The sequence below is a fragment of the Myotis lucifugus genome, unplaced genomic scaffold, assembly GCF_000147115.1.
Source record: "Myotis lucifugus unplaced genomic scaffold, Myoluc2.0 scaffold_156, whole genome shotgun sequence".
In the NCBI taxonomy this organism is placed as follows: Eukaryota; Metazoa; Chordata; class Mammalia; order Chiroptera; family Vespertilionidae; genus Myotis; species Myotis lucifugus.
Genome location: NW_005871204.1, coordinates 2,624,451 through 2,648,736, shown reverse-complemented (window position 1 = coordinate 2,648,736; position 24,286 = coordinate 2,624,451). Strand labels below are relative to the sequence as shown.

Here is a 24,286-nt window from a genome sequence, read left to right as displayed (position 1 = left end):
AAAGCTGAATGCGTAACTCACCAAATTTCATCTTGCCAGTCAGCCATCAATCTCGTCAGCCCAGATGAGACCTGACTCTTGCATATTATATTGCACCTTGCCCACCTCCAGGCCATCTGCATACTTGGCCAGTCTGCTTTCTCTGCACTTATCCAAACCACAAATAACATTATTGGGAAGGATGACAGCAGAGTCATTTTATATGAATTTTAGGATGTTCTCCACATTAACATGTTGGGGTACAGTTGTTCACCCAGGAGTCAATTCTAATGTAATTTTCTCCACCTTTCTCCCTCTTAGCAACAAGCACAGCCACCCTTAACTGCCTCTCCTCCCCGCTAAATAGGACTAGAAGCCCCCTTGACATATCACATCATGTCGGTGCTGCCGGTTTCCACTCTGTGCTCCTCCCCCGCCTGGAGGGTAAGCCCGAGTGCTGCTCACTGTTGTATCCCCAGTGCCTCGAGCACACACTTCATTAGATATTTATTGAATGTTGAATGAGTGAATTAACAATTTTGTTAAGTATGTAGCTGAAGTGAAGTTACACATTTCCGTGGAGAGTGTCCTAATCTGCCAGTCAGGCAGCTGAACAGGACACGAAGTCCACCCACAGGGCCAGTTCTTTGTGGGCGCATGCAGGCTCCCCGACTGTCTTCTGATGTTCGTAGAGGCCAGCAGTCAGGTTTGCAGCAATCCTTTCTAGAATTCTGCATCTGCGACAGTTATAGAAAACCCACGTGGGTGTTGCCATTCTGTTACACAACGTGCTTGAACTCTTTATTTACTCAAGTGAAATAAAGGTTAATTTTCATTTTATCTTTTGATTATCGGGCACATGAATTTCAAGTGATTCATTTCACCTTAAAGTCCAGAGACAGTCTTTTAATTTCGTCACTGTTTCCGACAATGAATCATATTAACTCTGCTGGAAAGAACTGATTAGGTTCTTCCTGGGTCAATGTAGGACAGCCTGACCTGTGCAAGGAGGGCTGGGAGCCTCCAGGATTCCATGTCATCAGGTGGAGTTCCTTGAGGGCAGTGCCCTGCTACTCCCTCTGTCTCCAAGAGCATGGAAGCAAGATCGACATGACATGAGCCTGAGCAAGTGAACGCCTCCAGCTCCTTCCCAGGCTCCTCACCCACGTCGCTCATATTTCCTATCTCAAGGCACCAGCAGGACCCAGCCACCACAACAGCGATGAGGAATAGCTTAGATGCCTTCTCATCCATCACAAAGTCCAGTGGGGCTCTCCTCTCAAATACTACTCGCCCCCGGTCGTGTGCTGGTAAATGTTTAACAACCAACTCTTAAGGTAGTGATGGCGAACCTATGACACGCGTGTCAGAGGTGACACGCGAACTCAATTTTTTGATTGATTTTTCTTTGTTAAATGGCATTTAAATATATAAAATAAATATCAAAAATATAAGTCTTTGTTTTACTATGGTTGCAAATATCAAAAAATTTCTATATGTGACATGGCACCAGATTTAAGTTAGGGTTTTTCAAAATGCTGACACGCCGAGCTCAAAAGGTTCGCCATCACTGTCTTAGGGGGAAAAATCCCCCAACTTGTAGTGTTTGCCGCTCCCATGCTGTAAATGCTCCTAGTGTGGCTAGTATCAAGCTGCGAACAAGAAGACACTAACCGTGGAGTTGGGAAGAGACGTGCACAAGCTTGCACACGCTGACTCCAGCACGCCACTGCACATCCTTCCACGCTCCTGACCCCACCTCCACTGCACCAGATCAGGTTCTTGGCTCTCCAGGCCTCAGGATCTGCTCCTGCTAATGGTCCAGCCTCATAGACCCTTGTTCCTGGAAGCTTTTCCTGTCACTCTTTTGCTCCTGCTGAGTCATTTAGGTGTCCCATAATGGGCTGTGTACAACTCTGTTCTCACATAGAATTGCCATGGTATGTTTTTATATCAGTTTTCTCACTGAGCTCTGAATTTCTTGAGCACAGCAACTGATGGTAATGACAAAATGTAGAATTTGTTGAGCTGGGAAATATGCACCTTATAGCACCTTATAGGCATCCTCTCATTTAATCCTTCCACACTGTGAGGTAGATGCTCTTATTCTCGCCATTTTATAGATAAGGAAACAGAGACACAGAGAAGCTAGTAATTTACCCCAGGGTGCAGCCAGTTTTGACTCCAGGGCTGATTGCAGAACCAGGACCTTACCTACTAAGGCTCCTTTGTCTTTGTATCTCTAGCACTGTACCTGGTCCATAGCAGGTGTCCTTTGATTGTGTGTTGGGTGATTTAATGAGGGAAGGCTAATGTTGGCAGTGTCCTTGACTAGTGTCTTTGCTCTAGTCTTGCCCAGTTTCACTCCTAACAGCAGCAGAAAGACCTTTCAAAAATATAAACCTGGCCTGGCCAGACCACTCGGTGGGTTAGAGTGTCTTCCTATCCACCAAGGTTGTGGATTTGATCTTGGTCAGGGCACATACAAGAATCAACCAGTAAGTGCATAAATAAGTACAACAATAAATCTCTCTATTTCTCCAAATAAATCAATAAAATATATGACAGTGTCACTTCTTTGATGAAGAATTTCCAATAGCTTAGTAAATTTTAAGATAAATTCCTTACCTTGATGCCTATGAATCTTCATGATCTGTTATCTGCCAGTTTCTCTAGCTACATGTCCCACCATTCGCATTTATTCATTTAAATATTATTACTCACCCAACAAATTCAATATTTATTGAATAATCACCATGTTATAAGCCTTTTTCTAGGTGTTTAGGGTCTGTACAAAATGAGGCAATTTCTACCCTAGAGAGGTTTAGAGTTCAGTAGAGAGACAGACACACACCCCGTAACTGCTGCGGTGGTTGAACTAAAAGTACATGCAGCGGGCAGGGGGTCCGTGCAGGGGCTGCTCTCAGTCTGCCGTGCTCTTCACCTGCCCTCCAGCTCTGGCCCCACCATGGGCACATTTCCACAGGAACCCTGCTGCTGACAGTTAAATTCATTTAAACAATTTCCTTTCTGTTCCTATGCCCCCCTACTTACCCTTAAAATTACTCTCAAATGTCACCTGCAAGAAATCCTTGACTCACCCCAGCCATCCTAATTGGTACCCATGTCTACATCCACCCGAACACTGAACACCCTGCGCTGTGAGCTGATTTTCTCGTCCCTCTCTCTGGACTGTGAGCTCATCCCTGATTTAATTCTGGACACACAGTGGATGCTAAGTAAATGTTGAATAAATGAGTAAAACAATTAATTAACGATTGGAAATGTCTCTGGGGAAATGTCATCTTTGGTGTCATCTAACTCTGAACTGGCTATGGCTCTAAACACCAACATTAGCTTTTCTCTCCCCCATCTCCTCTTCCCCACCCATCCTCCTCCTCCTTTGGAGTACCCATTAGCACTTCTGCTCCCATTTTTCATGAACCCTGGCATAGCAGAGGGAAACTATCTTTATGTTTAAATCCAAAGGGCAACCTTACGGTGATCCTCGTGGCTGCCTAATTTTGTCAACGTGTCTGTTGTCTGAGTGCTCTGGGCAGCATTGTTGTGGGACGAAGGGTGTAAGAGTAGATATAGAAGGAACAGGAGCATTTGGGTTGGGGACAGTGATGTGGGAAGGGACCCCGTCAGATGAAAACAAGAAGGGTCTTCACATAGGACCGGGGTGTGTGGATGGGCAGGCGGGTGTGGGGGAGGCAGGGAGTAAGGAAAGGCTGTGCAGTTTCCCCAAAGGCATATGTAAGTCTATTAGTCGGTCCCCTGAATGCAGCGTGGATTTGTCTGTGGCACTCACTCCCTGGTGGATTGACTCTCATAACCATGTGCTTTTTTCTTGTCTGGCCCAGGCCAAGGGCAGCAGGCGGGTCACCCTCCTGCCGCTGTCACTGTGTCTGGAAGAGGAGGCAGAGAGCTGGGGTGCAGAAGGGCTTTGCTTTCTGAGAGCAATAAAGAGTCCGTTCTCCGGTACTCCCAGGAGGCCTGGCAGCCTCTCCTTTTGTGAGCGGGACTGTGACAGCACCCCCCCCCCCCCCCCCCGCCCACCAGGTACAAACATAATGTAGAAAAGGGAACAATCGAGGTTGGAAACAGAGCCTCCTGGCGGGGTGGGATGCCCAATGACCCCCTCTTTGCAGGTTTGGGTGTCATAAGCCAGTGTTTAAGACATTTAGAGCAAAGTGATTATTTTCAAAAGCATGGGATTTATTTTAAGAGCCATTAGAGAGTGGCCCGGTGTGTGTGGAAGCCTCCTGGAAACAATTTCATCTGACACTACGGATTTATCTTGTTGAGTAATTTCCTTTGGGTCTGGAAAGCACAGATGTGCTGTTGGAGTCCCAGTAAACGCTGGCTACCGCAGGGATCATCTTTCCTCCTTCATTAAGGGGTTTGGACAAGCCACACAGGGCAGGTCCTGGGAGCTGTGGACCATCTCCTATTTCTACCCCAGGGGTGGTGGTGGGGGAAGGTGGTGATATAAAGCAAGTAGCACATCACTCATCTATGGGCCACCTCCTATTTGTTCCTGGGAAATTGTGTGTGTGTGTGTGTGTGTGTGTGTGTGTGTGTGTGTGTGTGTGTGTTGGGGAAGAGTGCTGCATAAAGCAGATGGGACACCAGCAGGGATTTCAGTGGGAAACTAAACAGATCCTTCCCTCCATCTGCTTCTCTTAGCAATCGGCTTGACCAAAGCCCAGTGAAGTGCTAGAAGCAGTTGCTTCTCTGCCGTGGGTTGGCACTGTTGGGGGAGGGGTGGTGGTGATGGAGGCTGTGGTGAGGGTGGGCTCAGGAATGAAGGCCGGCCTGGTTGGCTGCCCTGGGTGTCATTTACTAGCTGTGCGACCCTGGAAGTTACCTTCTCTGTAAACTGGGGATTTCCGATGCCCACCTCCTAGGGCTGCTGTGAGGATTAACGAGGAAATACAGGTGAAGTGCTTATCCGTTCGCTTGGCTCAGGGTAAGAACTCATTACTGAATGTCCCTGGAAACAGCGATTGTGTCCGATTTCATCTCCCTTCTGTTCTTGTCCCCTTAGAGTCCTTCCCACAAAGCCACCAGAGTAACACTTTAACAATGTAAAGCACATCGTGTCACTTTCCACAGGCTTTCCGTTGCTCTGAGCCTCTGCTCCCCACCTCCCTACGCTCATGTGCTCTGGCCAAGCTGGAATGATTTGCTTCTCAAACACGCTGAGCACGGTCCGGCCCCAGGCTCTTGCCCTTGCCATTCCCCGTAGTTACATGGCTGACTGCTCTCTGAGCAAGGCCTCCACCAAAAAGAGCTCTGCCCCCACTCTCTCATACCACTCCATTTTATTTTCATCAATAAATCCTGTTTATTGTTTTTCATAGCCATGAATATCCTCCCCAGACCCCGCTGTTGCCATCTTTTCCTCCCTTAGAATTGAAGCCCCCTAAGGGAGCTTGTCTCTCTCTCACCATCACCCTCCCCCCCACCCCGCCACTGCTGTGTCCTCAGAATCTGTCCAGTGGCACATGGTAGATGCCTAATACATGTTGGTTGAAGCAATGAAAGAATGAATGAGTCTTGTCCTGCCCATCTCCATCCTATCCTTTCTTCAAAGTCTAGCCTAAGACTAAACTCCACTATGAGGTCATTTTTGAGCATCCCAACTTTTAGGAATATCTTCTATTTCCCTCTTAGTTCATGCCACTGAATGGAGTTGATGATCTCTCTTCTCTTTTCCTTCCCTCCTCTTTTTTTCCCTTCCTTCCTTCCTTCTACTTGTCTCTGGTACCCATAAAAATTTCCCATTTGGGAGGTGTTCAGGATTTTAAACATTTTATTTTAATGAGTGTGGATGAGATAGCAAGCCAAAGCTAAACATTAAAGGGCCTTCCTGTAACTAGTGCAGTGATCTGAATGCCCTGGGAACACAAGGCACTGGATTATGGGAGGGATTTTGGTGTGGGGGATAGAGAATTGAAGTATTACATATTTAAACTGCACCCGGAAGTCCCCCCATAATGTTAATAATTGGTGAATTTGAGTGAAGGGTATAAGTCCTCTTGTAACTTTCCTTTAAGTTAAAAATTATTTTAAAATAAAATGTTAAAAATCCTTTCCCCCCTTAAAAATTGTATGAGGTGAAATTTATCAATCTCTTTCTTTATAGTTGTGGTTTTCATGCCATGCTTGGAAAAGCCTTCTTTATCTCAAGGTCATAAGAATATTCACTCATGTTTTCTTTCTATGGTTTCCTTTATTCATGTTGAAATATTTGACCTACCTGGAATTTTGGTGTTGAAGCAGGAAAATGTTTCAGTTTTTTTTCTTTCTTTTCTCTCCCAAATGTCTAACCAATTTTTTGCACAACTTTTATTGAATAATCAGTCTTTTCTCACTGGTATGAAAGAATATGTTTATCATGTGTTAAAAGCCCTGGACTCGTTTGTGTTCCTTTGATGTGTCCATTTGTGTGTTTCTCGGTACTCGTTTATCCCCACCCCTTTCCACAATTTTTCTGGAGAATTTTCGTTTATCCCCACCCCTTTCCACAATTTTTCTGGAGAATTTAACTTGGGGATTATTTGATTTCAGGTAACATAACACTTTAACTTGGGGATTATTTGATTTCAGGTAACATAACAACCAATTCAAAAGAGTATATTGGGTATATAAAGAGTTTGTCATGTAATGAAAGCAAAAGTGGAGCAACCAGGCTCGGTAAGGGTTAAAAATCAAGAAGGACCTAGGTACACATGGCAGAAATATTTAGACTACCCTCTAGTCCTCTGCCTTAGCTATGACTTAATCCCAACCATCAGCTTTAAAGTCTATCAGTTTGAATTCTTGGGAGAAATCATTGAATTGGCCACTGGCCAACCAACAGATTGGTTCTCCCTGATTCAGGCGCCTGTAGAAGTTACATGATAAAAATATAAGGGGAAAATTCTCAGAAAATGAACGTATCGATTTGGTAGTTGTCCTAAATAATATACAGTAGAAGTTTTCAATATTGAGTCTTTTAGTCAAAGAACAAGGTATGTCTTTACACTTGTTCAAATCTCTTATGACCCTTCATAGAGTTTCCTTACACTTTTTAAAAAAAGTTCCCAAATATACGTTTAGATAATTTATGCTTTGTATTATTTTGAATGGAATTCTCTTTTTTTCATGGTATTTATTGAAGTGGTTGACTGGGATTTTTTATGTATAACAAAGTAGTTAGTTTTTATATTTAATTTCAACCAACGACTCTTAAATTTCCTGATTATTTCTAATTGTCAGTTGTTTCTCTTGAGTTTGCTTGGTATGGAGTCATGTAATCTGCAAATTAAGATTGTTTTGTCTTCTCTATAGTATATTCCTGTACTTTATATTCTTTTACAATTTTAACATTTTTATTATAAACAGAGTAAACTGATGAGTTTATTTTCATTTATTTAAATCGAGAAAAAGGACAGAAATAATGTGTTACATTTTGGGAAGTCTAACAAAGTGTGAAGCAAGATATGGAACTTCTTGTTGGTCTCAACTGGAAAAATTTGTCCAACCATCCATTCATATATGTAGTAATATACAAATGAGGTCAGGACTCCGTAACGGTCATGACCAGCTCAGGAGGAGGGGCCAGGTGTGGCCCTGAGCCTGAGAGAACAACACGCAGGTGCAGCCTGGAGCCTGAGAGATCAATATAGAGGGGCACCTGCTCCGAGCCTCCACGGCGCAGATGGGGCAGGCCCCCAGCAGACACACACACACACATACACATACATACACACACACACACACACACACACACGGGGCGCCTGCTCTGAGCCTCCACGGCTGTCAGTAGGACATCCCCTGAGGGCTCCTGGACTGTGAGAGGGGCCAGGCTGGGCTGAGGGACCCCCACCCCCCAGTGCACGAATTTCATGCACCAGGCCTCTAGTCTATCCAATAAAAAAGTTTACACTATAGAATCTTGCAGCTACAGTAAGAAAGACACAGTCCCTAACCTTAAAAACTTTAGATAAATAAACAAACACAAAAGCAAATGATTATAATAGTGTATGAGGCAAAGCGCATGGTGTTAAAGGAAACACTTAAATAAGGGCACCAAACCAGCCTTGGGCAGTCAGGGAAGGCTGCTGGAAAAAGGTGACATCTAAAGAGATTTCTGAAGAAAATATGTGAATGGAAAATAAATGCATTATGCCATTTAGTTGCTTTGAAATTCTTGGGTGCAAGCATATCATTGTTTTTAACTGTTAGCCATGATGAAATCTTCATGAATCTCAACATTTTCAATTTGTCTTTGCAGCTCAGGGGGCCAACGACACCCTGGGAAACCTGGCCCTGGATACAAGTCTGCTGGAGGAGTTCTTGGGCAATGATTTCGATTTGGGGGCCTTGTAAGTAAAGAGCGCACTGCTCTCCATCTGATGTTTTAAAATGTATGAAGTAGCTAAATGGTCTGGGAAGTGTTCCCTCCACTTTATTTTCTAGAAGAGCTTGGGTATAGGTGGTATTATTTCTTCTATAAATCTTTGGCAGATTTCACCAGTGAAGCCAGGTAGGCCTGGAGTTTTCTTTAGAGGAAAACTTCCAATTTAATTTCTTTAGTTGACTTGGGGCTTTTCAGGTTATCTACCGTAGTTATCAGCTGAGGCAGCTTATGTCTTCCAATGAATTTGTTCATTTTATCTAAGTTGTCAAATTCACTGGCCTAAAGTTGTTCATTGTATTTCTTTGTTATACTTTTAATGTCTGTAAAATCTATAGTGATGATCCTTTTGATAGTAGTAATTGGTATCTTTTTTTCCTTCATTAATCTGGCAAGAGTTTTAACCGTTTGAAGAAACAGCTTTTTTTTTTTTATTGCTAAAAGTATTACAAAGGGTATTACATATGTGTCCTCCCTCCCCCCACCCCCGCTCTTGACAATCCCCTGGCCTCCCTTACCCCCCAGTGTCTTATGTCCATTGGTTATGCTTATATGCATGCATACAAGTCCTTCGGTTGATCTCTTACCACCCTCCCTCCTGCCCCCCAACCCTCCCTGGCCTTCCCACTGCAGTTTGACAATCAGTTTGAGGCAGCTCTGCCTCTGTATCTATTATTGTTCAAAAGTTTGTAATGGTCTTTATTATCCATGAATGAGTGAGATCATGTGGTATTTTTCCTTCATTGACTGGCTTATTTCACTTAGCATAATGCTCTCCAGTTCCATCCATGCTGTTGTAAATGGTAAGAGTTCCTTCTTTTTTACAGCAGCGTAGTATTCCATCGTGTAGATGTACCACAGTTTTCTAATCCATTCATCTACTGATGGGCACTTAGGCAAGAAACAGCTTTTGATTAAATTTATATTCTTGTTTGTTTTTTATTGATTTTTGTTCTTATTTTTTGATATTAATACAGTCACTCCAGCTTTCTTTTTTATTTTTAATTTATATGCAGAAAAAGTCAATTATTTTCCTTGTATATAGTTTTGTGAGTTTTGACAAATGGATAGTTGTGTAATTACTACCATGATCAGCACACACAGTATCCTCACATGAAACATTCTCTTATGCTTCCCCTTTGTGTTAAAACCTCCCACCCAGCCTGAGCCCTTAGTGACCACTGATCTGTTCTCTGTCTCTATAGTTCTGTTTTTTTTCCCAAATATTTTTAATTGATTTTTGGAGAGAGAGAGAGAGAGAAAGAGAGAGAGAGAGAGAGAGAGAGAGAAACATCAATCATCTGCCTCCTGCATGATCCAGGGATCCAGGGATTGAGCCTGCAACCGGGCATGTGCCCTGACCAGGAACTAAACCAGCAGTTTTTCTCACCAGCCAACTGAGCCTCACCAGCCAGTTTTGCTTTTTTTGAATTGTCACATAAATGAAACCATATTGTATTTAACATTTTTGAATGTGGTTTCTTTCAATAAGCATAATAAGTCTTTGATCAATAATTCATTTCTCTTTGTTGCTGAGGAAGACTGTTGCATGGTTATAAGACAGATTGTTTATCTAGTCACCCATTCCAGAACATTTGGATTATTTTCAGTTTTTGGCAATTATGAAGAGTTTCTATAAATATTTATGGATAGGTGTTTGTGTGATTAAGAGTTTTAATTTCTCTAGGTTAATACTTAAGATAAAGACTGCTGAATCATATTGTAAGTGTACACTTAACTTTATAAAAATTGCCTAATTTTCTAGAGTGACCATTCACTTTGCATTACTACTAGCAATGTATAAAACACCCAATTGTTTCTCTTTATCACTGGTTCTTGGTATTATCAGTTAAATAAAATTTTTATTATGGCCATTCTAATATGTTTATAGTGGTATCTCATCATGTTTTATTTTGTATTTTCCTAAGGACTAATGATGTTGAGTATCATTTCATGTACATGTTTGCTACTCATACATTTTCTTTGGTAAAATATCTCTTTAAATTTTTTGCCCATTTAAAAAAATTGGGACCCAACCGGCATGGCTCAGTGGTTGAGCGTCGACTATGAACCAGGAAGTCATGGTTCAATTCCTGGTCAGGGCACACGCCCAAGTTGTGGGTTTGATCCCCAGTGTGGGGCATGCAGGAGGCAGCTGATCAGTGATTCTCTTTGATCATTGATGTTTCTCTCTCCCTCTCCCTTTCTCTCTGAAATCAATAAAAATATTTTTTAAAAATGGGGTTGTTTTTATATTTGAGTTTAGAGAACTCTTTAAATGTTATGGATATAAGAGCTTTGTTGGTTATGTGATTTGTGAATATTTTCTTCTAGGTCATAGCTTATGTTTTTATTTTCTTCATAGTGTTTTTCGCAGAGTAAAAGTTTTAAATTTTGGTGATATCCAAGTTTTAAATTTTAGTGATGTCCAATTTATCATATTTTCTTATATGGTTTGTACTTTATATCTAATAAATATAGATATTGCCTAATTTAAGTTCTCAAAAATGTTCTACTGTTTTCTTACAAAAGTTTTATTTAGATCTGTGATCCATTTTGAATTAATTTTGTATAATATTTGAGATAGAGGTTGAGATTTATTTTCTTATTTATGAATATCTAATTATTCCAGAATCATTTGTTGAATAACTTTTCTCCATTGAATTACTTTAAGCTGTTGTAAAAAAAAATCAGTCACCTATATTTGTTTGGATCTCTATATAGACTCTCTACTGTTCCATTGATCTATGTGCCTACCATTTTGCCAACGCCACACTATCTCAATTACTCTATTTTTATCATAATTCTTAAAAGCATGTAGTGCATGTCCTTCAAATTGCTCTTCTTTGTCAAAATTGTTTTGGATATCTAGTTCCTTTGATTCCCACATAAATATTAGAATCAGTTTGTTAAGTTGCGGGAAACGAGTTAAGTCGGCTCGCGTGAATTGCGCGTACTCCGCGGGAGCCGTCTTAACTCGGTTCATATAGATTTGCGGTGGAGTGCGGGAAATTTGTTTGGATCTCTATATAGGCTCTCTACTGTTCCATTGATCTACGTGCCTACCATTTTGCCAATGCCACACTATCTCAATTACTCTATTTTTATCATAATTCTTAAAAGCATGTAGTGCATGTTCTTCAAATTGCTCTTCTTTGTCAAAATTGTTTTGGATATCTAGTTCCTTTGATTCCCACATAAATATTAGAATCAGTTTGTTAATATCTATATAGTCCTACTGAGATTTTTGTTATGATTGTATGAAACTTAGCAATGCTTTGGAGGAAAACTAGCATCTTAGCAAAATTGAGTTTTCTAATCCATGAACATGGTATATCTCTCCATTTGTTTAGACCTTCTTTGATTTCTTTCATCAGTGTTTTATAGTTTTCAGCATATAAATCCTTTCTTGCAGATTACATTGATTGGGGTTTGCTCAACTTTTTGAATCTGTAAATTTGTTTTCATTACATCTGGGAAGTTTTCAGCTATTATTTCTTTACATTTATTCTTGTGTGCCAACGTCTTTCTTTCCTCTTCTTAGGGCTGCAGAGATACTAATGTTAGGCCTTCAATATTGTACAGAGTCCCCTGAATCTCATTTGATTTTTTCAATCTTTTTTCTCCCTGTTGTTTATATTGGATAATTTCTATTGATCTGTCTTCAAGCTTACTGACCCTCCTGTGTCATCTCCATTTTGTTATTAATACCCTTGTAAATTCCCTCCTTTTTCTACCCCATGAAAGATAGGCAGTGAAACCAGACCTCAATGTCAATAGTAATGGGGAAACCTGTTTTCAGATATTTCTAGTACCTGGGTGTTGTTGTTCTTTGCCAATAAAAACATCCTTACTAAATGACTGTGGGAAGAAGGGAAGCTCAACATTTTGCAAGCTAGTTACACACACACACACACACACACACACACACACACAACTGGTAAGTTGCCAAATGTCTGAGCCCACACTTTGAGCCTGCTGTTCTGCTCCAGGCACTGTGTGGGCTGAACCCAGACACTAGTTGCCCTGTGCCTGCCCTCACATTCCTCTCACTCCACTCAAGCAGCAGGCGTGAATTCCTGTGGGGAGGGTGGGCAGTGGATGTAACCTTACCATCGCTGGCCTGGAAACAATTTGCTACAAGTTTTCTAGTCACTCTCTCTCCTACGTGATTTCTTAAGAGAAGGTGCAGCTGAGTCCACCAGGGTTCTGTTTAATCATCTCAATCACTTTTATAACTAGTAGAGAGAACTTAAGCTATTTGGGGGGAAAAGTGAACAAAAAATCTTATTTGAAGAGCTGTCATTTTACCTGGGAGTTCTGAAATCTGCCATATAATATTTGTCCCCAAGATAATAATGATCCTTCCTGCAGGGCCAGTGATATCTCCCTGTAGGCTATCGCCATTAGTTTGCCCATCAGCTTCACTCTCTACCTTTGGGGGTGCGTGGGGTGTGTAAATGAACTAGAGGAGGGAGTTAATATAGTTGAGCACTTACAAGTGCTGCGGAGTGTTCTTTGCACCTGACGTATTAACTTGTTTAATTACATATTTGATTTTACACCGCTCACTCTTTTAACAAACTCTGCCAAATAGGCACACTCTTGTCCATATTTTACAGATGAGGAGGCTGAGGTTCAAAGAGGTTAAGTGACTCTCCATAGGTAAACAAGTGGCAAAGCTGGGACTAAAATGTGCCTGGCTCTAGAACACACGTCCTCTCTTCTGCAGGCAGCTTTTAGATTAATTGATGTTTTAAGTGATATTTTGGAGGATGGTGAGCCTTAGGGAAATATATTAAATGTGTCTGAAGTAATCTGCCAAAAGGTGTGACTCAGGATGGATCTGAGCCACACATAGTTTGCAATGATCGTCAGCGTTCACGCCCATTGAAGGAAAGGCCTATGATCAGATAACCGGTCATTGCTTGATAAAAACTGCCCGGCGATGAAGTGGGGTTGCAATAAAAATGTGAGCGAGAACAAGTGGAAACAGGCCCAGTTTATGACCACGGTGTGGTTGGGCTGATTCAATGAGCATTACACCTGTACGGCCTATTCAACTTCTCCAAGTGTGGAGTATTCTAAACACCAGGCTCTTTTCTCAGGTTAGTTTCATTCCTCCCAAGAGCCCTGGGATGCAGGTTTTCTTGCCTAGGCACATAGCTAGTAAGTAGCAAAGCTGGTATCCACACCAGTTTTCCTACAAATCCTGATGATTTCTCCTCTATTATATTGCCTGTAAGTTGTGCTTTTAAAAAATGTCTGTGACAACTCTTTAAGGGACCTAAGAGACTGCTAGGCTGCAAATGTTACAAGAGCAGTTTGAACCTCATAGGCAGATCTTCAAATCTCAAACGTATTAAAAAATGGAATTATTGGCTCTGTAAAATAGATGCCCCTAAATGCTCTATGGAAAACTGGTCCCATGTGGAGGGTGGGGATGGAGGGTAAAAGTTGCATGATCAATAAATGAGCTTATGGCTCACTAGATTAAAATTAAATGATCCCCTTCACTGCAGTGCTTTTCAGAGCCTTCGCTGTGCTAATGTGCAACTAGGAAGGCGAATGTCGTGCTCTTCGAACTTATTTGGCCAGGAACTCCTGCTGGGAGGCACGCGCCCGTGGATGAGCACTGGGATACGCTGCTCAGGGCTTTCTCACGTTTCTGTGTGAACCTGCTGGGTATGCTGGCTGGGGCAGTCCTGTTGGTGGAGGTTTCTGAGATTGCCCTTACACCTTTATTTCCTGTGTGGCAGAGTTCAGGGCAGCTGTGTGCGCAGCAGGAGCGGCCGAAGTCCTCTCTAAGTCCCTGCGTTAGCCAGCAGTTACCTGCTGGAGACAAGGGGAGCTGTGCCAGCCGGACACAGTGGGACATGTCCAGGTGGAGAGCTGCTTGGAGGGAGGGAGGCCAGGTATGTTGGGGACAGCACAAAACACTGGAGGTGCAGTGAAAGAGATGAAGCATGTGTGTGTGTATGTGTGTGTGTGTGTGTGTGTGTGGCGGAAGGCTGATTCTGGAAAATAGACTAGTGCACCTTCAAAACAGATTTTGTTTCCTTCAAAAACATGTGAGGTGACTCCTATTCACAGTGACTTCATAGGAGGGGCTTAGAGACACATTAGGCCCATGAAGCATCAACTCCAGATTTCATTTAATTTCACTCCAATAGTTGAGCTTAAGCATCTCATATTCTGGGATTTACCCAGGACTTGGCTTATTGGGGTTGGATGGCAAAATGAGGTAGGAGTCAGCGACCAGCTGCATGTTTAATTCTGCCACCGTAGCGTGGGGCTGATAAGCTCTTTACTGTGGTGTTGCGAAAGGCAGTGAGGTAATACACGTAGTTCTATGAGAAGAGCTTGTTAAAGGCTGTTTGAGTTCATTGACCCGTCTGACTTCCGGTTCAAACTGATTCAGTAGAAGAACTAAGCCAGCGGTTCTCAACCTGTGCGTCGCGACCCCTTTGGGGGTCGAACGACCCTTTCACAGGGGTCGCCTAATTTCCATCAGAAAACACATATATAATTACATATTGTTTTGTGATTAATCACTATGCTTTAATTATGTTCAATTTGTAACAATGGAATTGGGGGTCACCACAACATGAGGAACTGTATTAAAGGGTTGCGGCATTAGGAAGGTTGAGAACCACTGGACTAAGCAGAATCTTGAGCTAAAACATTGCTGCTGGTTTCTTGATTCTAAAGATATTTGTGGAAAATGAAATAACTTACAGTTTTGTCAGTTTTTAAAACTTACTTACTTTATTTATTTACTTATTCCTCACTCAAGGATATGCTTTCCTTTGATTTTTTTTAAAGAGAGTGAAAGGGAGAGAGAGAGAAACATCGATGTGAGAGAGACACATCGATTGGTTGCCTCCTGCATGCGCCCTGATTAGGGCAGGGATCAATCCTACAACTCAGATACGTGACCTTGACTGGGAATTGAACTCATAACCCTTAGGTGTGTGGGCTGACACTCTAACTACCGGGGCAACACTGGCCAGGGCCTCTGGTTTTACATTTGATTAGGAGTGTCTGTATTGCGAACACCGTGTTCTTTAGAGTATGAACTCTGGTGATAGACCACTTGACTCCAGCCTGATTAGTGGCCAGATGAATAACTCCTGAAGCCTCAGTTTCATTGCCTGTGGAATAGGCACAATAACAGTACCTTTCATGTGGTGGCAGTAGAGATCAGATGAATCAACACACGCAGAGAGCTAGCTGTGTGTCTGGCCCAGAGTAGGTTCTTCATACAGGTTATCTGTTTCTAAAGCAGTAGAGGGGGTGGTGATGGGGTCAGGGTCCTTGCCATTTGCTAACACGTGGCCACAGGGGAGGAGTGGCATCACACTTTCCTTGCCTCTCGCTGCCCTGTCATGATTTTCTTAGGCTCCTTATCCACTGATGCCACTTCTGCTACGACCCTTTCCTCGCCCAAGTTCTGGGTGGTGGGTACAAACCCTAAATAAGCTGGTCAAGTATTTATTGAGTGTCCACCATGTGCTCACAACTCGACACTATGCAACACACACACGCACACACACACACACACACAAACACACAGAATATTAAGACATGCTCTTTATGTGAATGTCCATGTGGGAGGATAAATCATACCTGTGAAAAATTGAAGAAAATACTTTCAATAACAATTTTTATAGTTGGGTAATGGGATACAACAGTGAACAAAACAGATGAAACTCTGCTAAGGGCAGTGTGGTGGGAAGCTGTCTGCCCTGGTAGGGCACCTCGGCATTTTTCTCTGAGTTAGTGGTATGTGGTGATAAATCAGGATGATTTTTTGGGGGGGTAAGTTTAAAGATTATTTTTAAATTCTCTACAGATAATGCATTTCCTTATCACCTCCTCTTCCCATTCCTTCACTGTTGGCACTTCATTGCCCATGTGCTACTCTAGTGGGAAGAGAAAGACAATGGCATAGAGTATAAAGTCATTCAGTAAGATAAGAAAAGTAAGCATAAGGTAAAGGGGTAGAGAGTGAGGGCTGGGGGAAGGCTACCCTTTTACAGTGGGTGGTCAGGAAAGCCCTCACGTGATACATATATGACTCCATGTATGTAAAAAAGCAGTAATTCACATTTATCAAGTACCAGGCATTTAATTTTGTACCAGGCCCTGTGCTAAGTTGAGCTCCCTGTGTGATGATAGAACTTTAACGAAGAGGCAGTTGGTATGGGAAGGTACTGGGTAGTCAGTGAAGAAAACTGGGGATTGGACTGTCAGATTGCCAGTAGCCCCAGCTGTGTTCACATGAGGCCCATATCTTAATTCTGTGTGTCCTGCATGGTGCCTAGTGGAGCCATAAGCATACACTAGGTGCTCAATACTTGCTCAAGCCTGGTTGCATTCTGGAAGAAATACTGGATGCTTTGGGGGCAATTTGCAGATGTCATGGATATATGTGTGACCTCAACCAGCAGCAGGGTCACATCTAGTTTGCACCCTCTCTTTGGGGTTGCATGGCATTCACCTTCCAAAAGACTGGATCTCCACTCATCCTGCAAAACAAGTTGTGTGTCTCAGACGAAAGAGTTTAGAAGGCAAATTATTCTATTTCTTATCAGCAGCTAAAATTCTTCTTATTTTCACAACTCTCTCTCCTACAGAAGCGAGAGACAGAGTTGGCCCCTCAAGGAGTGACTCACGGTGTCTGTTGCTTCCCCACTTCATGAAATTTCTTTGGCTTACTAGGTGAATTCAGAGCGGGAAGCCAACAACCAGTCTCAGGAGCATTCCTGGGATTCCTGACATGGTGCCTGTGATTAGGGAAGAGTTAGCAGTTTAGAAACAGTTCCAGATAACAGTGTTTTCCTTGAAGTTAATCATTGCCCTTGTTCTAACAATTTGCTTACTTATTTTAAATAACTTTCTTAGTTTGAAAGTAGCTATCATTAATTCTTTGCTCAAATTCTCTGAAAAGAACTGCCAAATTTCAATACGTTAAAATGCACCCAGCATGGAATCCAATGAAATAAAGGAGTAGCTTGTGATGCCTTTTGGAAGGGACACTACATTTTAAGGAATGCATTTAAAATTTTAACATTTTCATTTTAAATCCACCAACACACATTGCTGCCACTGAACACAGGGGCCTTTGCTTCTCCACAAAGGAATGGAGCATGCATTCCTGCTTCTGATATGCCATATTTCCCGAGTAAACTTATAATTCACCTATCATGGTTAGTTTTTATTCATATTATTGAATTCAGTGGTGCTGCTAAGGTAAAGGTAACTGAACTGCCTAGAGCCGTGGTCGGCAAACTGCGGCTTGCGAGCCACATGTGGCTCTTTGGCCCCTTGAGTGTGGCTCTTCCTAAGCCTTAGGAGTACCCTAATTAAGTTAATAACAATGTACCTACCTATATAGTTTAAGTTTAGAAAATTTGGCTCTCAAAAGAAATTTCAGTCGTTGTACTGTTGATATTTGGCTCTGTTGACTAATGAGTTTGCCGACCACTGGCCTAGAGTCTTGAATGTGGCATTGTAAGATCATACTGTCAATCACCAAATCTAATTCGTAGATTTATTAGAGTGATACATGTGCAGAATTTAAGAAGTCAAATGGTGCCATATACATGGCTGATAATGAAAACCAGCAATCTTCTGCCCTACTCCCATGTCCCTGAATTTGGCTCTCCCAGAGGCAGATACTTTTGAACCCTTTTAGATATTTCTACCACCTTTTATTTAAATGATGTTTTTTAAAAAATTTATCTTTATTGTTGAAAGTATTACAGATGTCCCCTTTTCCTCCCCCATTGACCTTCTCCACCCCGCTCTCATGCTCTGCCCCCCCTCGCCCAGGCCTTCAATGAACTATTGTCTGTGTCCCTGGGTTATGCATATATGCATATAAATTCTTTGGTTAATCTCTTCCCACCCCCTCCCTCTTGTATTCATCTTCTTACTTTATACATTTTAATAACTTAATGTTATCTCAGAAATGTGGAACCTTCAACTGTGTAATTCCATTTATCCCCCAATCCCATCCTCTATACCATAGTTGTCCTCAGTATTATAACTACACACATTATAAATTCTACAAGATAATGTTATAATTTTTGCTTGCTACAGTCCTATGTATTTTTTTAAATCAAGAGAAAAAGTAATTTGCATTCAGATATAGACCATTTTTTATTCTCTGCATTTCTTCCTAAACTTTCAAGTTTTCATCTGTCTTTCCCTTTAACCTGAATAATGCCTTTAGCATTTCTTATTGTGCATATCTATTCATGGATTCACTTAAAAATTGTTTTTATCTAAAAATGTCTTTATTTTGCATTTATTTCTGAGAGATAGTTTCATTAGATATAAAGTTCTAGATTGTCAGTTTTTATTTTCTCTAGCACTTTAGAGATATTGGACTGTCTCATTGCCCCTGGAGATTTTGATTAGAAGTCAGTGATCATTTAGTCACTGTTACCTTACATGTAATACATTGTTTCTCCTTGGTTAGTTTTGAAGCTACTTTTATTTTTGGTTTATGGCTATATGACTTTAATGACCTAGGTGTCTACCTTGCTTCTTGAACCTATACATTTATGTCTTTCACCAAATTTGGGAAGTTTTGGGCCATTATATCTTTACTTTCTGCTCCACCCTCTCCATAAGTTCCTGAATCTCTTTTAATTTGTTTCTTTCTCTGTTCTCTAGATTGGATGATATCTATTGATCTATCTTCAAGTTCTGTTATGCCACCCAGTGATTTAAAAAATTTTTAAGTTTCCATATCTAAAATTGTCTTCAATTCTAGAATTTCCATTTAGTTCTTTTTAAATAGTGTCTATATCTTTGCTGAGATTTTTATATTTAAAAATTTTTTTTTCAAACACATTTTCTTCTGTACTTTTAAGCTTAGTTACAATCACTGCTTAAAATTCCTTTTTGCTAATTTAGTATCTGAATCAGTTCTGGATTAGTGTCCACTGACTGTTCTTTTCCTGGAGGCTGGGCTACATTTTCCTGTTTCTTTATCGAGTAGTTCTCTTTTTGTTGTTGTTGGAATAATGAATTTATGGATAACATTCTTTTAGGAGTTGTTTTCTCAGTTTATTTGTCAACTTAGAGTTGGTAACCAAAAGATACTTATTCCTACTAAGTCACTGAGGAATTCTTAATTGTATCCTGGACATGGTGATTCTCTGGATTATTTTATATTCCTCTGAAGAGTATATACAAGGTATCCTCAAAATGTATACACACTTTGAATATTTATTAATTCCAATGGGTTAAATCTAACAACAACAACAACAAACCATCAAATGAGCTATCAGCTGTTAAAGTTTATATCAGTTTTTTGGGGACACCCTGTATATTTTTGTTTTATTAGGCAATTACTTTGCCTAGACTCAATTTGCAAAGTCTGTCTCTTGGACAGTAACTCAAATTCAATTTAGTCCTTTTTTCGTCGGCTGGGCTGTGTGAATTTAGCCCACACATGGATGGCTCAGGAGTCAGCCAGACACTTGGGCAGAGTTTATCTATAAAATCTGGGGTTTCTATTCTCTAGATCTCTCTTTTCCAAGATTCCTCGTTCACTTTGAGCAGCTGTGTTTGCCTCACACTCTCTTCTCTGGTTCCTTAGGCCAGAAAGTTTGTAGGTTTCTATGGGCATTTTAGCTGTTTTGTGGTTCTGACTTCAACCAGCCCTAAAGCTGAGAGCTGTAAACAAGTAACTCATCTTACGCCATTATCTCTGTCCAAGTTTCAGTGCCCCTCTAGAATCTTCTTGCTTTTGCCCACTTTTCATTGTTTCGGGGTAGATTAGTTTTTCCCCCCAGAGTTCATAGCTTTTATCTGTGGGAGGGTCAGGACTGGTAGGAGCTCACCAGCCATATCAGAAGCAGAAGAGCTTTTTGTGATTCTTTTGCACTCCTTACTTATCTAGCTGTTTGTTCTCTGTCTTTTACGTGAAAGGCTTTCTGAAAATGTCTGTTCCTTCCTTGTGGTTCTTGTTTAAGATATTCTGTGTGCAAGCCATTCTTCTCAAAGGATGAGCTTCGTTGTAGAGTGATCGGGCAGGGACTGGCCATTTCCTTGGGTGACTTCAAAATATGATTGTCCCCCCCCCTCCCCCAGCACATCCGAATTTTCTAGGGAACAACCTTCCATTTCTCACCGTGAGAAACCTGCTTGAATGCCTGCAGAGCCAAGTTGAGGAAAGGTCTCAGTTCAGCATTTGGACTTTTAGTTAATCTTCCCATTTTTAGCCCAGGAGCTCCACAGTCTCCTGGGATTCTTTTCCCCAGAGCGGAAGCTTTGTCAGCTTCTGTTGGGGGATGGAGGTAGCTGCCTGGCGGTACAGGTTGGGGAAGATGATCTAAGGGTCCGGCTGTTCCTTCATCGAATTTTCAAAGGATCCTTTTATTTTCAGCCCCCGAATCCAGAGGCTCCTGGCAACTCCCATGACTTGGGCTTCTCTGGGTTTGTATTTGAATTAGATAATTTCCTGTTGGCTCCTACGTCCCCTCTGTCACCCCAGGAAGCCTTGTTTCGGCTTTTTCCATCCTGTGATTCAGTTCCCATCCACACGACTTCTGTCTGCACCAGTGTCATTGAAATAGGGCCTGGTGTGGTCTCTGCTCATGCGCTCCACGTTCTTTTGTGTTTACGCTTCTCTATTCCTTTACTTTCATCCGGGTGGGGTTTTTGGAGAACTTTAGAAGTATGTTTGTTCTCTTTTCCCTTATTAATAAGAAGTGAATAAATTATAAAGGGTCAATTTGAGAAGAAAGCATAACTTTCCTAGCAAATAATAAAAGCAGACTTTTCTCTGTATTGTACAAGGGTGAAGTCTTAATCAATCAAGAAAAACATGACGGCTTACTCTCCAGCAATAGAATCAAGTGGAGGGTGGTGGTGCTTATGTATGACTTAGGGTCACAGACTTTCTTTTTAAAAAAAAATATTTTTATTGATTTCAGAGAGGAAGGGAGAGATAGAAACATCAATGATGAGAGAGAACCACCGATCAGCTGCCTCCTGCACACCCCACACTGGGGATCGAGCCCGCAACCCAGGCATATGCCCTGACTGGGAATCGAACCAGTGACTTCCTGATTCCTGGGTTAACCCTCAACCGCTGAGCCACACCCAGCCAGGCGGGTCACAGACTTTCTAAGCCTTTAGGGACTTGTAGGTTTTTTGGAACAGAAGTTTTCACACTTTGTTAGTAGCGGTACTCATTTTTTAAACTAAAATTTTGCTTGCACCTCAAGATATGAACGTTATGGTCCCCCCACCCCCAAGGTATTAAAAAATTTCTTTTATAAAACCCTGAGCTACTTCCAAGAACTTTGGGATCTCCCAAAGCACATCTGGAAAACTCTTGTCTTAGCCCAAACTGTATCTCTCTGGTGTACATGCTTTGAAAATGTTCAAAAGCAATAGTAATGTTAATTTAAGTTTCCTGAGCACTTTCTAGGTTTGGGGCATTCTGGGTTTGCGCACAGTATCTCATTTAATTCTCACAGTGAAGCTATGAGGAAGGTGTAATGAATATTCCCCATTTGTCGGTGAGGAAACCAGGGCCTGTAAAGGCTCGGCACTTGTTTATGGAGCCACAGCGGAGAAGTGGAAGAGCTGGGACTCGAACCCAGGTCTGTCTGACTCAAAGCCCATTCGTTTAATACAGGACGCTGGGCGTGGTCCGGTGGGCTTTGGCCCCTGGAGCACCTGGAGCCGTCCCTGGAGGTGCTGTACAGGAGGGCCGCCTCCGCTTGTGACAAAAATATAATGATGGAATAGTTACTACAAAAAAGCAACGCATGTCTGGTTTATCCTCAGGCAACGCCAGCTCCCAGATACCCCACCCTACTCCGCATCGGATTCCTGCTCTCCTCCACAGGTCAAAGGTGAGTGCCCCGCTCCTCCCGCACAACGTGCACCTTCTTCAACTCTGGGTGGCGGGGAGGAGGCCCTTCTCACCTGTGTGTCCCCGCAGGGGCATGCTGCCCGACGGTGGGGACCCCAGCTGCTCTCCTCCACTCTGCTGCTGCATCCGGGGCACTGCCTGCGCACCCCGCACAGAGCTCCTCCGATGTGAGCGACTCCGGCCTTGCCCACCACGACTTTCACAACTGCTGCCCAGACACCAGTCACCCCGCCACCGCCCTGGACCAGTCTGTGTCCTCCCATCTGGGGATGGGTTGTTCTTACCATCAGCAGCCTCTGTGCCACAGCCCTGGGTAAGGAGCGAGATATTTAGTTATGACAGACCTCAGAGCAGCCCGCCCCAGGCAGTGCCAGTAGAGAGTGAACAGTGGCGTCCTGTCCAGGAGATGGCAGTGTTGAGACACAGATTAGACATGGCCAGGCCCGGTGCTCTTGGCTTTACCATCTATTCATTTAAAACCCACTGAACCCAAGGTCCTTCTCATTCAATGAAAAGCTAAAGTGTCAGGAGTGCGTAGGGAGAGTCTGGGTGGTGGAGAACGCCCTGTTCGCTCGTGCAGCCTCAGGCAGAGTACTCGAGGGAATTTGTGCCTGAGCTCTCAGAAAAGTATCTCTCAATTCAACACTCACTAATATTCCTTTCTTCTTTTTTCCTTCCTCTCTCTGCTTTTCCCCCTTTCATTCCAACTGTTGGGCCTAGAAGATGGCAAAGAAGAGTAAAGGCCATAGAAAATTGTGGTAAAATTCCATGTGAAAAAAAATTTCAGGTGTAAAATATATACTTGTATTTTAAGCTGTTATCTTCTCTGTCTCAATGAGTCCTCTGTCTTTGTCAGTTTATTATTTTATTTTTCTAAAGATTTTAAATTGAATTTTAGAGAGAGAGTAAGGGAGAGGGAGAGAGAAACATCAATTGGTGCATGGCCCCGGGGGATCGAGCCTGCAACCTGGCCATGTGCCCCGACCAGGAATCAAACTGGCAACCTTTTGGAGCACGGGAAGACACCCAACCAACTGAGCCACACCGGCCAGGGCTGTCAGTTTATTTTTCAAGTAGGTGAATCCGGGTCCATTGAGTAAGGGGAAATGAAGTTTGAGACCAGTAGGACTCATGGAATAGAGGCTTGCTTTGTCCACTCCATGCATAGACCTGGTTTTGCAGACTAGTAAGAGCCCAAGGAACATTAATTCATTAGAATTAGACTTAAGAAGGCAGAGAACAGAGAACTGGGACATTAAATTTTATTTACTGTGACATGGAGAGCAAAGAAGGAGCCTGACTTCATTTTGGTTTCTTGATTTTAGAGCCTCATTGCCACCAACAAAGAAGAGAAAGGGCACACAGACGCTGGAGGACTCCGGGGACTGTCCAATGTGGGCCCAGGACTCCAGACCAGGTGAGCCAACGGGGAGGGGCAAGGGCGAGGAGGAAGGAGGGGGGCGGGGTGTCACGGCCCAGCCCATTCAGTCAGGGCTTTTTTTTTTTATTTTTTAACTAGCCTTGGAGCAGCCCTACAAAATTTTCTCTCTCTCATATAAGGACAGTGATTGGCCCTGGGAGTTTAATTCTTCCCTATTGTCATAATGGTTCTTGCAGTCTTAGGTGGGGTCATACAGGAGCTCCCAGGAAGGGATGCCATTCACTCTCTTTGCTGCAGATGGCACACCAGTCCTTTTAATTGCAGGACAGTGTGTCTCTGAGGACCCAGACCCCAGGCCTGGGGGAGCTGTGCAACTGGCAGCACCTTCAAGAGCCTGCGGTGTGCTCACTGCTCTGTCAGTGCCGGTTCCTCCATGGCAGTGTGCACAGGTAGCGGGGGCAGGGGACAGTCAGAGCTGACACAGTCAGCCTAGGTGGGGTCCCAGATCCCGTCTTCCTAACAAGCTCCCAGCGATGGATGCTGCTGCTCACGGCAGTTATTCTGAGAAGCACGGCTTTAGAGGATTTCTCCAGGGGAGCAGGAAGGTAGG

The 24,286-nt window shown here is 42.7% G+C and overlaps 1 protein-coding gene across 1 annotated transcript in view; it reads left to right on the top strand.

Annotated features, from left to right (window-relative positions):
- MYRFL (myelin regulatory factor-like) overlaps positions 1-24,286 on the top strand; it is a 106,584-nt gene that overhangs the window by 16,686 nt on the left and 65,612 nt on the right. Inside the window, exons 2-5 of the mRNA XM_006095488.3 lie at positions 8,267-8,357; positions 22,208-22,275; positions 22,365-22,608; positions 23,621-23,712. Of these exons, the coding sequence (XP_006095550.1) occupies positions 8,267-8,357; positions 22,208-22,275; positions 22,365-22,608; positions 23,621-23,712 (495 nt within the window). The remainder of the gene's footprint in view (positions 1-8,266; positions 8,358-22,207; positions 22,276-22,364; positions 22,609-23,620; positions 23,713-24,286) is intronic.